The sequence below is a fragment of the Astatotilapia calliptera genome, chromosome 18 (genome assembly GCF_900246225.1).
Source record: "Astatotilapia calliptera chromosome 18, fAstCal1.2, whole genome shotgun sequence".
Lineage (NCBI taxonomy): Eukaryota > Metazoa > Chordata > Actinopteri > Cichliformes > Cichlidae > Astatotilapia > Astatotilapia calliptera.
This window is the reverse complement of record NC_039319.1, coordinates 13750113-13765743: the sequence shown is the minus strand read 5'-3', so window position 1 is coordinate 13765743 and position 15631 is coordinate 13750113. Positions and strand designations below refer to the sequence as shown.

Genomic DNA, 15631 nt, shown 5'->3' with positions numbered 1-15631 from the left:
TACTTTTTGCTTTAAAGTGCTTTGCATTAACATGAATGAAAACATTTTTATCTTGTATGGTCCCAGTGAGAACCTCCAGACCTGGCACTGACTCTTCAGTGCTCTATTCACTGAGCAAATATCCTACAGACCCTGCTTTTTGGCTTACCCTTCCTTAGCCTCAGGCTGCACCAGCTGCTGTCTACCTCCGACCACACTTCACGCCCCTGATATGTTGTCCTCTACCTACCTCGTCCCTCCTCCTCCTCATTTGTAGGTGTTCTATCTCCGATTTTTGGCCGCAACTTTCCAAAAGGTGAACAGAAGTGATTTTCGATAGCACCGTGCATGACTAATGGTGGAAACATGTTAAAATCATCGCAGAAATGTCCTTGGGAAGACAAATGAATTTTCAGCAGAATAATTAACTTAATTAACAAATTTGCATGCATATTCATCAGGGCCATTGAAGTCTTTCCAGCTCAGCTTGATGAACGTTGCTGTGTAATAACCAGCTCATTTACATTCTGCCATCCACTGCCATTTGTGTGGATTACTGAGAAAAGGCAAAGTGCGTGTGTGTGTGTGTGTGTGTGTGTGTGTGTGTGCCTGCATATAATGCTAAGGCTACAATCTATGTGCGCACACTTTCCTCTTTCCTTTAACATCTCACACTGAAAGCTTGATGAATTGATTTGACATACAGTTTTGTTGGATGTACGCCCCAATATTGGTCCCAGCTGTCTTTCCTCACATACGCAAACACGCGCTGATAAGAGGAGAAGCATTCATATACGTACACATGCATGCACACATACCATGAGGGAATGTGCCGAACAGAGGCCTGACTTTATGTGCGCGTGCTCCTCTACACCCATAACTCTCTTCACCCCCCTCCCCCACACCTATCTCTCTGGTGGGCAGTTCTTGGCACCGATCCTGAGTTGTAAACCCTCCTGGGTTGCCAGACTGTGCATTGTTAAAAACGTGAGGCCCTCCATACCCCCTCCCTGTCTCTGCAGGGCAATCTTTAAAGGCAGCAAGGTGTGACGGCACAGACTGGCAGCTTGGCAGCCATGCCCGAGGATACCAACACTCTGTCAGCCGTGAACGGGCACCATCACATGGGCTCGCCTAACTAATATGCTCGCCGTACATGTGCCTTTCTCATGCCTCATCTGTGCCAGTCAGAGACAAAGGAATTCATTAAGAAATTTCACATGGCATTGTTTTGTCATTTTGTCGGGATATAGTTAATTGGGAATTTCACACAAATAAGGTAACTGAGGGAGAGATTAGTTGGGAAAAGTTAATTACACTCACTTGGCTTCCATGCCCTTGATCAGGTTGGGCAGAAAAAACAGGAAAACATACTTGTAAATGATTTTTCTCTAACAATATGTTTCTCTTTCACATCTTGTTTTTTTTTTCTCCCTCTAATTTAGGAGCTGCTGAACACCATTAGAAACAGATCCTTCCCAGCATGTTACTTTCCAGCCTGTCAGAAAACTGCTGTACCAATAGAATTTTCCCCCGACATAAACAATAATGCAAAGCATATTTCTTTGCACCTTTAACATAATCAATATGGTGCACTGTCCCGAGATTTTGAAATAGTAATTATCACATTTAGAGGAGGAAAGAAATGCCTCGCTTGACATATAAAAACTTGCGATATTCAGCATACTTTCCTCTCTTTGCCTCCGTGATAATTTCTCCTTCACTTTTTATGCAGACATATGTGTGGCACTTGAAGCTGTTATCATAGCTCGAAGTGTGAAAGAGAATTGTTGCAGTAATATGCTGCTCTTGAGTGTTGTGACAGGAAAATGCTTTTCAGATACAGAATTGGCATTTTCAAGCCTTGTCTGACACAAAACTGTTTGTCTTCCATACTGATAACAATTAAGCCAAGTTTGCAAATTAATTTCTGCAGCACTGCTTTGATAGTCTCTTTGGAGAACAAGTTGTGTGATATGTTGAAAGACTTATTGCATTTTTAATGACATGTTTTACTCATAAAAAAATCTCGTTTATAGCGCTGTCTGACCCTCTTTGTTTTGAAGCTTCCACTGAAGCAAGACGAATACAAAACACAAATGGACCATTAAACTGACCTTCAAACTGGGCACTATGAAAATCAAATGGCTGTCAACACAATGATGGGGAAATTTACAGAACTGCAACCTGTTTCCCTCCAGTGAGACTATGAAAAGTACAGATCAGATACACATTTTCATGATCTTCCTGTTTGAAGTAACAAGTCTCTCAGCTCAAGTGAATAAATTCATGAAAGCTTCGATCACAGAACATGAAAGGGGAGTTTGCTTGGATGCAAACGGAGAGCATCCTCGGCAGACTTGCTTTGTTGGCCCGCTGATGTGATTGTTGCTTTTCTAAAGCAGCAGCACATTATCGTTAAAACTCTGATCTCTGGCACAAACTGCTGTTCCATCGCAGACATGTCTGAAATTAAAATAAAACCTGGTTTGCCGTGGAGGAATCTGGATCTCCCTTCCAGTCATCTTCCCTCTTTCAGCCCGTGCTCTGACATTTCTGTGCACGTTAACAGAATACTGCGACTGCCACATTAGCCTCGCTAACTCGCCCAAGTATATCAGAAAATAAAATCTTGTAACTTCTTTGTAACCCCTTCTTTGAGGTAGAGGGAGGCTATATTTGACTATGGTGCCGTTTGATGGTGCAATTGATGGGAAAGTTCTGAAGAAAGTCCCAAAGCCTCAGAGGAATTTGATTACCTCCATCCATTATCTGCACAGTGAGCAATCGCGAGGCTCACCATCTGTCATCCGTTTCATTTGCATCATCAACACCTGCCCTGCCTGTTTATGCCTTCACATTTTTTATAAGCTGCCTTTCATGGCAGGGAAAAATGTTGACTTTTCCTTCTAAATGCATTAATTTCACAAGTTCAAAGAACATATTGAAGACGAATAACTTTGTTTATGTCTAATAGAATCTGGAAATGCTTCATTTTTATTTCTGCATTTTTGCAAAAAAAAGACAAAAAAACAAGTTTCTCTTACAGCTCAGTGTAGATAGATAGATAGATAGATAGATAGATAGATAGATAGATAGATAGATAGATAGATAGATAGATAGATAGATAGATAGATAGATAGATAGATAGATAGATAGATAGATAGATAGATAGATAGATAGATACTCAGTTTCAAGTCCTCCTGTCTGTTACCAACACATTGTGCCACATAAACTCCCTCTTCTCTCCCTCCCATCCTCCTCAGTCCTCCCCCATCCATCCATTCCATCTCCCATATCCCCAGGTGGTGCCGACGGCTGCGGGGCCCATTAGCGACAGAATTCCTGCCTCCAGCAGGCCATGCGTGTCCCGAGTGACACATTTTTGGACCGGCACCAAGAATCCAACCCTCCACAGACAGCTCACTTCCCTCTGCTGCAGTCACCACAGTATGAGCATGTGTGTGTGTGTATGTGTGTGTGTGTAAGAGGGAGGGAGAGAGAGAGAGAGGCCTTGCGAACACAGCATGAGTCCCACAGGAAATACTTGAAAGGCAGTATGGGACAGATTGGTGATGGCATAGAATGGACTAGAATACTAAATACTAAAAAGAAACTGAAAGATTTTCTACAGCACCAAGATCACACACCGATGAGACTCTAACGCCAGGTTGGGACATTTGTTATAGTCGTAACGTCCACAAAATCCCCAACTGTGCATCCGCATCTCTTACAATGCAAACTGCATAGAAGTAGTCTCTTTCATTGAAAAGATTTAATTGGATTTCGCTGATGCACATTGTTGTTTGTGGATGCTCTTTGCCAGCTGATGCATGTGTACCAAGTTTTATCTTACAAACACATCCTGTTCAGGGAAGAGAACTACTTCAAAATGAGATTTTTATTAACTTTGCATTCACTGCATGAGAGTGACACCTCGTCTGAAATGATCTACACAAGTGATATTTGATGCTCGATCAATATTCTTATAAATCATAAGGAGGCGCGATTATGAACCAATACGTTATGAGTTAAGACAGAGGAGCAAGTGGTTTAAGAATAGATATTATGAATGAATTCTTTCTCCATACTAATAGATAGTTAATTATCTACCTAATGACTCCTCACAAAGCTCCATTTAATTAGTCTAGATGAGCCGAGAAAGTTCCTCCTTGTTCTTACATGTTTAATGTTGGTTATTTCTCACTTGCAAATGGGAATGTAATATCTATCTATCTATCTATCTATCTATCTATCTATCTATCTATCTATCTATCTATCTATCTATCTATCTATCTATCTATCTATCTATCTATCTATCTATCTATCTATCTATCTATCTATCTATCTATGTTGAAAAATATCCATATGGATAGTAACAATCTTCATTGTCTTAAATAGAGTGTTTTCTCATAACAAAGTCAGTTTGCTCTCACAAACACTACCAACAGAAATTCCTACAGATCCCACAGGTAACGTTTGAGACATCTCAACATAATCATTTAAAATGGATTTACAGATAATTACATAGAAAATGTATAATTTATTTGACAAAAAATGGAAAAAGGTTTATTTTGATACATTTAATCTAAACCATGTATCATGGGGAGTACTTATTACTTAGCATCCTGGACTAGTAAATTGAAATGTCACTCTATAACGATGGTCTCTGTAAATATTATTTTATTAAGGGTAATAAACTAGGTATTTATTTAATGTGGAGTTTTCTTTGCATTTACAGTTTTCTTACTGTGTTGTGTGACACTTACCTTATCCAATACCACTCAAAGAATTCACAGAAATAGTGGTCCTGATGTCTAAGCTGTCATTGCCCCAAACCATGACCCTTGTGGAAATGGGAATAGGCATGTTTTCTGTTTTGTTTTGTTTCATTTTGGGGAGGTTGCGTGTGTTAGACTAATTTTGTTATCTGATTGACTTTTTTCTCCCTAAAATTAAATGTTTCATTCAGGTTCATCCCCAATGAATGCTTAGACATCAGTGGGTTAACAGGATTAGGTAGCTGTTCACTATCAATGTTGCCTTTTCAGTCATTCTCCCATCAACTTCCAGTTTTTCTCAATGTCTCATTTTTGAAGTTCTCAGCAGACTTTAGACTTGCCTTTCGCATCTTCTAAATTAAATAAGAGTCTTTCCCCGCAGTATGTTTTCTCCTCTAACACTGAATACCTGCTGTCCAAAACTATGATTTGGAGGATAACTGCTTTTGTGTATGAAACTCAAGCAGCTTCAGATGCTGATTCATGAGATCAACACAATACATTCTTCTTTTCAAAGCAAAAGCCCGCCTACATGTATTCCACATTATATTACAGGAAAAAAATTTCCTGGGAATAGCTGACTTACTGTACATTTGGCACCAGTTTCTCAGCAAACACCTAAAGCTCTCCCTTACAAAGTAATGGAAGAGATTCAATGTTTCACTGGTTGTTTTCTCCACATTCTGACTTCACTTTCTCCTCCAACCCCAGTGAAATGAAACTACAATAATTACAGACACAATTTGTATCTGTGGAACTTAAAATAATTTACTTATTTGGTAGATTAGAATTTACACGATGCTAACATATTTTGGAGGGTAAAACTATTCAACTGAGAAGCATAACTTATTTTGGACATGCAAAAACCCAGGATGTTTTTTTCATGTTGCACTTTTTCATTTGCCTAAATGTGTTAAAATGTTTGCAAATTGTAACAAAGAATGAGAAAAACTCTTTCTGCTGTGAACAAGCATCAAAATGTTGTGAAAACGTTCGCATATTTTGTCAAGAATTGAGCCAAAGCAACTGAGAAAAACATTCTTCTCTCCTTATTTAGAAGAGCTGAATGGTTTTTTTTATTTTTTTATTTTAACAGATGACTGCTTGAGCTAGTGAACAGTGAGTAATATGATTAATTCTCCAGAACACCAAGATAACAAACATGACCTAAACACTGCTCTTCAGAAACACCCTGTCTGCTTGCCTCGGTTAGAGATCGCGTAGCTACAGCTCTGAGGATGCATTTCACTAAACTAACCTAAAACTATAACTAGTGTTTCACAGTGAAGTCAAGCATTGCCTACACAATAAAAAGCTCCTGGAGCTGTGTGTAAACCAAGGCAATCAAAATATTCACTTTAACAGAATGACAGCGGATTCTGAAGGTGCGTCTCTCACATTTAGATTTTCTTGCAGTCTCGCCCTGCGTCTCATCAGTGTAACCGAATGCCTGCTGTATTAAAATGCCATTTTTTTCTGAGGATAGTTAATTTGGTTAGTGTAGGAAAGTGAATAACCTTCAGATACTGATTTCAAGAACTTAATGTTTCACATTCTATTTCTGTTAAGAAAAGGAAGTCTGTCAGTTGCATATAATGTGAGGAGAAATATATTTGCATACAGCTATTTGTCCAACACAGTTTCAGAAAAACAAAAAAATGACACAGAACTGTAAAGAACAAAGCAACGTGTAGTATGGACAAAAAACAATGGTCTGCTAAGTGCAATGGAGCGTAACACGAAGAAAAAAAGTGCTGTGATTCTCTGGACATCCTGTATCTCCTGTCCCTTTGGTCACAGACTCTCATCAGCGCTCGTCCCTTCACCGATTCTTCAGTTGATTTGCAAAGTAATGGGAAACATGTATGTTTGAACCATCCTCTGCATTTCCAATTGTTTTGAGTCCAAAGACATAAAAGAAATATGCATTCAAAATTCACTCATGTCCACAGTCGTGTGCGCACTTTACAAACTGTTAAACCTGTCAAACTACTCCTGGAAATATAATAATAAAATATTATAGTGACCGATCTTGACCAGTGTGTCCTCTGCTGTGCTAAATTTAACCAACATGTTATCCAACATTGTACAAGCCGCATGTAAAATGACTGAGACAGGAGTCTCTTCTAGACACTCTAAACCCACCAGCACAATGTACATTTCAAATTCCTTTAATTTTAAATATGTTCATATTGTCTATTTTGTAAACTCCTCAGATTGTCTACTCTTATTTAATTCGCATAATATACAGAATTCACCTGCTTGCTGCATACATGCTACTGCACATTCACCCAATGTATGTATTATATATAATGTTCTCTCCCCACCCCCTTTGCACAAGTCGAGGAGTGTGTCAGGTTACATTTCACTGTGTGTTATACTTGTATAAACGAATAAAGAACCTTGAACCTTGAAATGCAAAATGATCTGGCGAGTAATTCAGCAGTTATGAGCGTTTTTGCAGCAATAGTGAAACATTTCTTTTTGATTGTTTATGACAGTTGTCTGGAGCAGTTGGGTGCATCTGAGGATTTACACAATATCCATGCTCATAAATTTTGCCCTTTATCACATTACTCATCATCTGACTTATCCATCTTACTTACTTCTCATGTGAAAGTAATATTGAATCTATCTATCTATCTATCTATCTATCTATCTATCTATCTATCTATCTATCTATCTATCTATCTATCTATCCAGCAGATGCTCGCATTCACAGTCGAGGGAATGAAACCACATCACCCAGTAGCACCCGTCTCTTTCTGCCCTGAAATAGGGTGTTGCTGGGGTGTCAGAGGATCACACCCCTATGTGTTTCCCACCTGCTCCAAAACCCACCCTATACTCTCTGGTATTGTAGCCACAGACACACAACCCATACACGCTCACTCGCACACACTCAACTACAGTACCCCTAGACAAAGAGCACAAAGCACAAAGGTGATGTAGTGACAGATGCTCCTGTCACATGCTTAGCATATCTCCACCTCCAAAACAGCACAAGTGCAGAAGTCAGTCTGTCTCTCTCTCTCTCTGTCTGATTTCACTCCGTGGAAATCATCAGCGCTACTATTTTCATGCATTTCTACTCCCCAACGGATAAAAGCGGCTCTTAAACTGCAATCCTTTACCCAATATTTATCCAATCTGACCAAATACTATAATTAATGCCTCTGTCTCTCCTCTCCTCTCTCCCCGAGGCCAATATATCCCCCACATCTCCCTCCCTGTCTAACCTTTCAGTGCCAAGTTCACAGATAGAGAGAAAGTACTTCCTGTGAGAGGCCGGGCTGGCTGCCAGAGAGACTGATCCACCAATCTGACACGTTAATGAGATCCTGGCCCGTAGTACTGGAGTGTCAGGCCTCCTCTGCTGCAGCATCAGCCCTGGCGTGACCTGCGCCACACACACATCCACGCACACCGAAGCCTCTGCTCATACGTATAATTTTTCTCACACACTCACAGGAATATAAGCATAAATGAATCAGAGTGTTTCTACACACACACACTTTAAAGGAGAAAGGGGGGCTCCAGCTCCTTAAATCTGTCTAATTAAAACACCAAATCCCTCTACTCCCCTCACCCACCATCCCAATCCTCACTTCTCATCCCCACCCCACACCCCCCACACCCTTCTTCTGCACACACACAGGCACCCAGCCCTCCTCCATCCCCACTGCCACCACCCCCGATTCCGCAGGAGAAATGATTATTAGGAATTTAATGGGGGAACGTTTCCCATCCCACACCATCTGGGGCTTGGGAATGGCACAAAATTTGAGGATGCTTGCCGACGTGGCGGGGAACATTATTTTCATTTTTCTTGACTGGTGCTCAGATTTTCAGACATCGCAGGAAAATGTTCCTGATTACAATAAATTACCATAATATATCACAAAGCAGTATATTTTTATATATAAAGATGCATTTTTTGCGCACGCGTTTTTCTGCGCGTGGAGATTGCACTAAACTCTTCACAACTTCTCTGATGATCATTGTCATTTTGCAACTCATCGCTATAGAAACGCGATGATTGTTTTTGCACTAATTATGACACCACGTCTCCGATTACAAATGTACCTCCGTACAGTACCTATATACCCCACATTACTGTCCTTCACCTCCCACACAGAGCCGGGCCATATGCTCGCTCGCACCCTCTCCCCCTCTTTCTCTCTTCCCCTCTCCATTTCTCCTTTACTTCTTTCTCCAACTGTCTCTCTCGCTCTTGCCACCAGGCTTAATGAGCTGCATGAATTGAATGCGCCTGTACACGTTTGACCCCGTGCTAAACTGCAGCACGCCGCCCTTTGAACCCTGTGGGCGTGTGGCACCCTCCTCCCTATACTCCCACTCACCCTCGTCAGCTTCTGTAGGGAGCTCCACGAGGGATTTGAACCTGCTTCTCCTCAAAAAGAAAAAAAAAACAAACACGCTCGCAGACACAGACACATACACACCTACACTCGTGTTAGTTGGACTAGGACTGGGAATTTTAAAAAAAACGGGTGTGGGTTAGAGGGGAGCTCTAGCAACTCTTTTTTAGTTAAAATAAATTTTAAATTGAGTTTTTCTTCACTGTTTTTTGTGGGGTTTTTTATTTGATTGTTTTTTGTTTTTTGAGAGGATGTTTCTTGATTTTTTGGAAATAAAGTTCTGTAAATACAGTTAGAGTTATACTTTCGACATGAACGTAAATAACAAAAATAAAATGAGTTTGGTTTTGTCTGGTTTGTGAAACCACTTAGAAGTTTGAAATCTGACTGTCACTCCCGATTTGCGATTTTTTTCCACCTACTTAACTTTCCATGACGGAATTGGACATTTATCAAATGCACCGACAAAATTTGCGCAGTTACTTTAAGTCTTACTTTATTTGTAACACACACACACACACACACACACACACACACACACACACACATATATTATATATATATATATATATATATATATATATATATATATATATATATATATATATATATATATATATATATATATATATATATATATATATATATATACACACACAGTTAGGTGATGATTTATAGCCAAACTTTTCACTTTCGGTCCTCTAACTTCCGACGAGTTGAACAAAGAGTTCTTCAGGTTCTCGCGTCGTTCATGTTAAAAGCTGTACAGTTAGCCTGAGTTGTTTTCTGCTAATTCAATCTTTCTTCAAAACGTAAATCCTGCAGCGCCAATAAGGTGAAACTGCTGAGAGTTTAACTAAAACAGGGAATTGTAATATTTATTGTTTCATCGTTGATAGTGATACAGTAAAGAAAAAAATGAATAATGAGAATAAAACCCCGGATTCGTTATACATCTAAACCGCACAAATAATACTACTAATAACAATAATGCGCTATGGAGGGCGAACTGTTCTTTATCGCGATGACATAAAAAGGAGGAACCTTCCCTTTCCCACTTTTTTTCAGTTAAATAAACAGAATAACTTCACATGAAATTTTAAATCACTTTGAAAAAAGTAACTGTAAAAATGTCCCGACTAAGACGGTATCAGCAAGTGTACCCTCCGTTAAATTAAATCACATCATCGGAAGAGAAAGAAAGGCATGTACGGAATAATTTTAAAACACTGGAAATGTATCTGAAGTTATTGTTGTTGTTGTTGTTGTTGTTATTTATTGATTTTCTTTTTTGCTTCTCTGTGAATTGGACTGTCGGATTCACTTTTTTCCACACCGGGAGCTGTGGGATTTGGATGATAACCAACAGCTTGTGGGCATTTGACACAAATCAACCATCTGATCAGCTGAAATTAAATTAAATTTTATCAGGAAAATCTTTTTAGACACAGAACTTCAAAATCAAATTTTAGAGTTCTTCAATATTATTATTATAATTATTTTCAATGTAGGCGTGTGTATTTTTAACATGGCTTGCTGGAAACTTGAGTCTGTGGTCGCTACGATAGCCCTGTGTCACCTTCGAGGATATTTCACGATTCATTTTCCTAAAAATAAATACATAAAAACGCTCGGGGCATTCTTATATTCATTTTTTTTCTAACCATTATTATTTTTTCTTAATTGCCGTCTGCCGTCGATCACTTTCACAGAAAGCTGAGAAGCTGGGCTACCACATGAAGCCTCTCACAGCCTCTACATTTTATTGCGACAAACACATCACAAAACATTAACACATTACTTCACGAATATTTCGATCCATAACGAGTTTTCGGGAGTGCGCGCGCGTGTGTGTGTGTGTGTGTGTGTGGTTGGGTTGAAGGGAAAGGTTATCAGTAAATGCAGAAATAAAGGAGAAACATCCAAAAATCATTCAGCATTCGGTTAAAGTTACAAAATCAACAGAATTTATGAGCAGTCACCAACATTGTGCAGAAGTACATGAAGTGCATCACAGTTGCTCCTCGGGAGGAACAAGGAAGAGTAAAAAGTTCACATCAAACTATCCAAAACTTTCATTTCGTTGCATATTGATGGTCATCGTCTCTTTTTAAGGCATGTTGTTAGGATTCATAGTTTTTGATGCATTTTGTTCACCTGACAAAAATGCATTTCTGCTGCCAGTGCTGGACTTTCAGCTTGTGGTGAAATTTATCACAATGCAATGCAACGTAAACAAACTTTAAATGCGTGGAAATGCACATAAGAGTCAACACTGTTGATTTTTTTTACAATATTTTTATAATATATTATTCACATTCATTAAATAAGCTCAAATAAATAAATACAATAAAAATTTACATTCACCGCGTTAACACACTCACCTCTCCAAATACGAAAGCGTTCAGCTGTGACGTGTTTCCCCCCGCAACTTCCTGTATTTATAGGAGCAATCCGGATGACATCATTGGATGACATATCTCCTGAATTCACTGGCTTTCTATAAAATATCTATGTGGCTGTAATTGCCGTCTTTTCAATTAATCTTAGATTAAGCGGGACGCCTTGTGAGGAGAAGTAGACATATATTATTTTTAATAAGCAAAGATTGCATTTGGCTGCCTTGCATAGCTAAATTGACCTTTATTGCTAGGAGACTGAATCTCTGAACTCCAATCATGTCTCAGTAAACGTCCCCGATAAACTTTTATTTGTTTTAATTTTGTTTCTTTTGTTTTGCCTCAAAAATCGTTTTAACTGACTGCAGTAATGTTTTCAAATAAGCAGAAATTTTAATTAATCATATCGGCTTTATGTAAACTCAATTAGCGACATCTGCACTATGGCCATTAACGAACACGTACAAATAATGCACTGTAACTGCAAACGATTTACTCCAAATCTGCACCTTCAATTAATTATTTTAGACCACATCAGTTTGAAAACAAATGCTCTGCGTTGTACCAGTAAATCATTAATTTGGGCCTTCAGACAGATTTCCCCCCTTTTTTTACGAAACAAAACCTTCAGGTGGTGGTGGTGGTGTGTGTGTGTGTGTGTGTGTGTGTGTGTGTGTGTGTGTGTGTGTGTGTGTGTGTGTGTGTGTGTGTTTAAAGTTTATATTGAGACGAATGAAACTGAACAACAACAAGAAACTTGTGAATCCCTTTCATCTGAAATTCTGGCTTCGTGTCATCTTTCAAAACACACAAAAAATGACTTGTTTCAGTTGGCATTTTTGCAGTGCATCAGCCTGTCTGAGTCAATTTCATTCCACTCACGACATCTGTGGGGGGAAATTGCATCGCTTCTCAAGCTTGAACTTTGTCCAGCTGATTGATTAATTGTGGAAAGAGCCATTAACTTCTCCTTGTGCTTGGAAGGACTGGCTGCGGACGTGCAGATCGTAAGGGAAACGGGCCTCTGGGGAGACTCGGTACATGGAGTTATGCGCAAGAGCCGTGCGCCCTGGCGCACCGCAGTAGCGCATGCCATAGTGGCTATTTTTGCCGTACTCTGGCGGGTCGTCGTGTTTTAGGGAGAAAATCCCGTTAAAGTTCATTGGTGGGCTCAGCTGGCCGTCGAAATGCGGGCTCCCGCTCTCCGGGGACTGGTTCTCGTAGTAGGGTTCGTAGGCGCTGCTGTAGCTGTAGTGACGGAACGGCTTGGCGCTACTGTCCAAGCTACTCCCGCTGTGGCCGGGGGGGGTGTTCATGTCTGATCCAGGATACGGGTACATGGCATCGTAGGGCGCCCTCCCAGAGAACATCACCTCTCCGTTGTGGTCTGTGAGGAAGTTTCTCGCGTTCAGCTGTAAACAACCTGCCACCAAATTGGTCGTTGGTTGAGATAATCCTTTACACAAAGTCTGTACGAAGGCGAGGAGGTCCGGTCTCTTCCCTGCGCTAAGAGTCTCTGACAGGGCCCAGATGTAGTTTTTAGCCAGTCTGAGGGTCTCAATCTTGGACAGTTTCTGAGTTTTGGAGTAGCACGGCACAACTTTACGCAGGCTCTCTAGCGCAGCGTTCAAGCCGTGCATCCGGCTGCGCTCTCGGGCGTTGGCTTCCTGGCGCCTGAGTTTGGCCCTGTCAACCTGCTCTTTGCCCGGTTTCTTTTTTCGGGGGCCTCGCTTTTTAGGAAGCCCGTTTTCATCCTGATCGTCCTCTCTCTCGTCCTCATCTCTGTCGGAGATGTCGTCCTCGATCTCCCTCATGTCTGAGTTGGATCTGTCAGGGTTATGTTGTCGCTCCTGCTCCAGGCTCTCAGGTAAGCTTTCACGGGGATAATTGGCACCAAACCGCGGCTCACACATTATATGAGGTTCCTCGAATGGCAGTGTCAACATATTTCCTGTAAAATCAAAGCGGAAACATAAACTATAAGGACAAGGTAGAACCCCGACGTCTTTTGAAGGTTGTCAGTTAATTACCTCGTGAATGAGCCCTCCCAAGAGGAAGAGTAACAAATTGGCAAGCAAGGCCAGTGTCACAGCTTGCTACCTTTTCAAAGGCATTACACTTAATTGCCTTTAGATTTGTGAAAAATAGCCATATTTTAAACCTTATATTACATCACATTAAAGTTTATGTTTGCTCCAAATCAGAGTCCAAAACTAGCCAATTGTACGCCACGTATTTAACCACGTTTTAACCCAGAATAAAAGCGCATGATCAGTCAACAAATTGCGAACAAAAACATTACTAACCTCTGGTCAGCATGTACCTTGCATGTTCCCGAATATCTCCTCTGAAACTGCGCCTCAGCTTCTTCACTTGCAAGCTACCAAATTGGAAGAAAGAGCTTAATTCTGCGCACTCTCTTTTCTCTGCCTTGCTGTGATCTGCTCTTCCCTTCCCCTCTCTCACTCTCCCTCCCTCTCTTCCCTTTCCCTCTCTCTTTGAGGAATGACACTCATGCCAACAGCGGGTACCCATGCCATCTGCCGCTGACGTCTTGTGGCAGCCGAGACCACGTGTTCATTGTCCCACGGGACCTCCGCTCCGTACCGATCATCTGGCAGCTCCGGTAATGGGCACCGGGAGGCCCGCGTTTACCGTCAGAAACAGAGACCGGAGAGGGATAACAACTAATATCTGCATCTCCCCGTAAGAAAGATGAATTAATGTCTTTTTGTCTGGAAAATTGGAGGGAGTTTGCAGAGATTCTCAACAGGTAGACAGATTATGAATTTCCGCACTATGTGATCCATGCAGAGCTAAGTATGCGTAAATAAAAGCTGTGCGGCGGAGATGGAAAGCTTAAAAAACCCTCTCCTACATCCCAAATTAAACTACATTAATAAATTAATTAAAACAATTGGAAATGTATTTGGGTGCAAAAGTAAATGAGGGGGGCGGCGGGGGGAAGCTCTTATATTTGGGTCAAAGGGGATTCAATAACAGCGTTTAGTCTAATTTTTTGATAAGGGTTCAGGACCCACTTTAACAGCATGAGCGTCACAGGTTTTGTGAGAATTCCTCGTGAGCATCATTTTTACTTGACTTTTGGAAATGACTCATTGCGTGTCTCAGGAGCAGCAGCTGTAAAACAGGTGAAAAACAAAAGATGTTCTACACATGTGAGTGAGTGAATCTGTGAGTGATGCACTCTTTGCATCATGACTTCTGTCAAATATTTCCAAAACATTACAAAAAAAATAATCTTTGACCTCTCTGGCATCTACAAAACCCCAGATTATATCAGTAACAGTGGTAACAGTGTTCATTTCTGTGTCTGGTTCTTGTGCTTTTGGAAGCAAAAGCAATGTTTTTGTTAATGCAATGCTCATATGGTCAATTTACTATTTAATTACCCTCACTGAATGCACCGCCCTCTTGGTGGCAAAGGGAAGGGTTACTTCTAAAACGCTTAGTTAGTTAATGAATACTTTTTTAAATTCTCCTCTCAAGAAACAAAGGAGAAGCTGTTAATGCAGTTAGCAAACAATGTACTTAAGCTGGAGTGCATAGAAAGTATACATAATGATTGTTACTTACATAGATGGAGTGTTTGGGTCTAAGGTCATATCTCCCATATTACCATCACTATTCTGGCTGCCAGTCAGATTTTGAACTGATTTCATAATTGTTTTTTAGGCATTGCTTGGGTTGGCAACTTTTTACCTCTCTAACCTTTGAAGTTGGCATGCTCCCTCCAGATTACGGAAGTCTGAAGCTGAGCAAATGTTGCTAGCTTTCCCGAGCTCCCGATTAAAGCACAGAGGAGATCGAGCGTTTGCAGCTCAGAAACTGTGGAACAAACTGCCCCTTCACATCAGGACCTCTCCATCATGAGACACTTTTAGAACCTGTTTGAAAAGCCATTTTAATTCTTAACTTTTGAAATCTTTTATTTTAAGTTAAGTTTTCTCATTTTATGTTTACAAATTAGAAAGGTAACATATTAACTCGAGTGGTATCCAGCAATGCAGTTAGGCTTTCCTGTATTTTATTATTGTTTACTTGTTTTAGTGTCTATGAGACAACCAAC

At 40.4% G+C, this 15631-nt stretch overlaps 1 protein-coding gene across 2 annotated transcripts; it reads right to left on the bottom strand.

Annotated features, from left to right (window-relative positions):
- Window positions 1-12211: 12211 nt before the first annotated feature.
- Window positions 12212-14076, bottom strand: neurod6b (neuronal differentiation 6b). Of its 2 annotated transcripts, none has more exons than XM_026149884.1 (2): window positions 13848-14076; window positions 12212-13492 (listed from the first exon to the last, which is right to left on the bottom strand). In XM_026149884.1, the coding sequence occupies exons 1-2, from the start codon at window positions 14074-14076 to the stop codon at window positions 12483-12485; spliced, it is 1239 nt and encodes a 412-aa protein (XP_026005669.1). In that variant the 3' UTR covers window positions 12212-12482. The 2 variants fall into 2 exon arrangements, with proteins under 2 accessions (XP_026005669.1, XP_026005671.1); XM_026149886.1 differs by having other exon boundaries at window positions 13865-13930.
- Between the last annotated feature and the right edge of the window lie 1555 nt (window positions 14077-15631).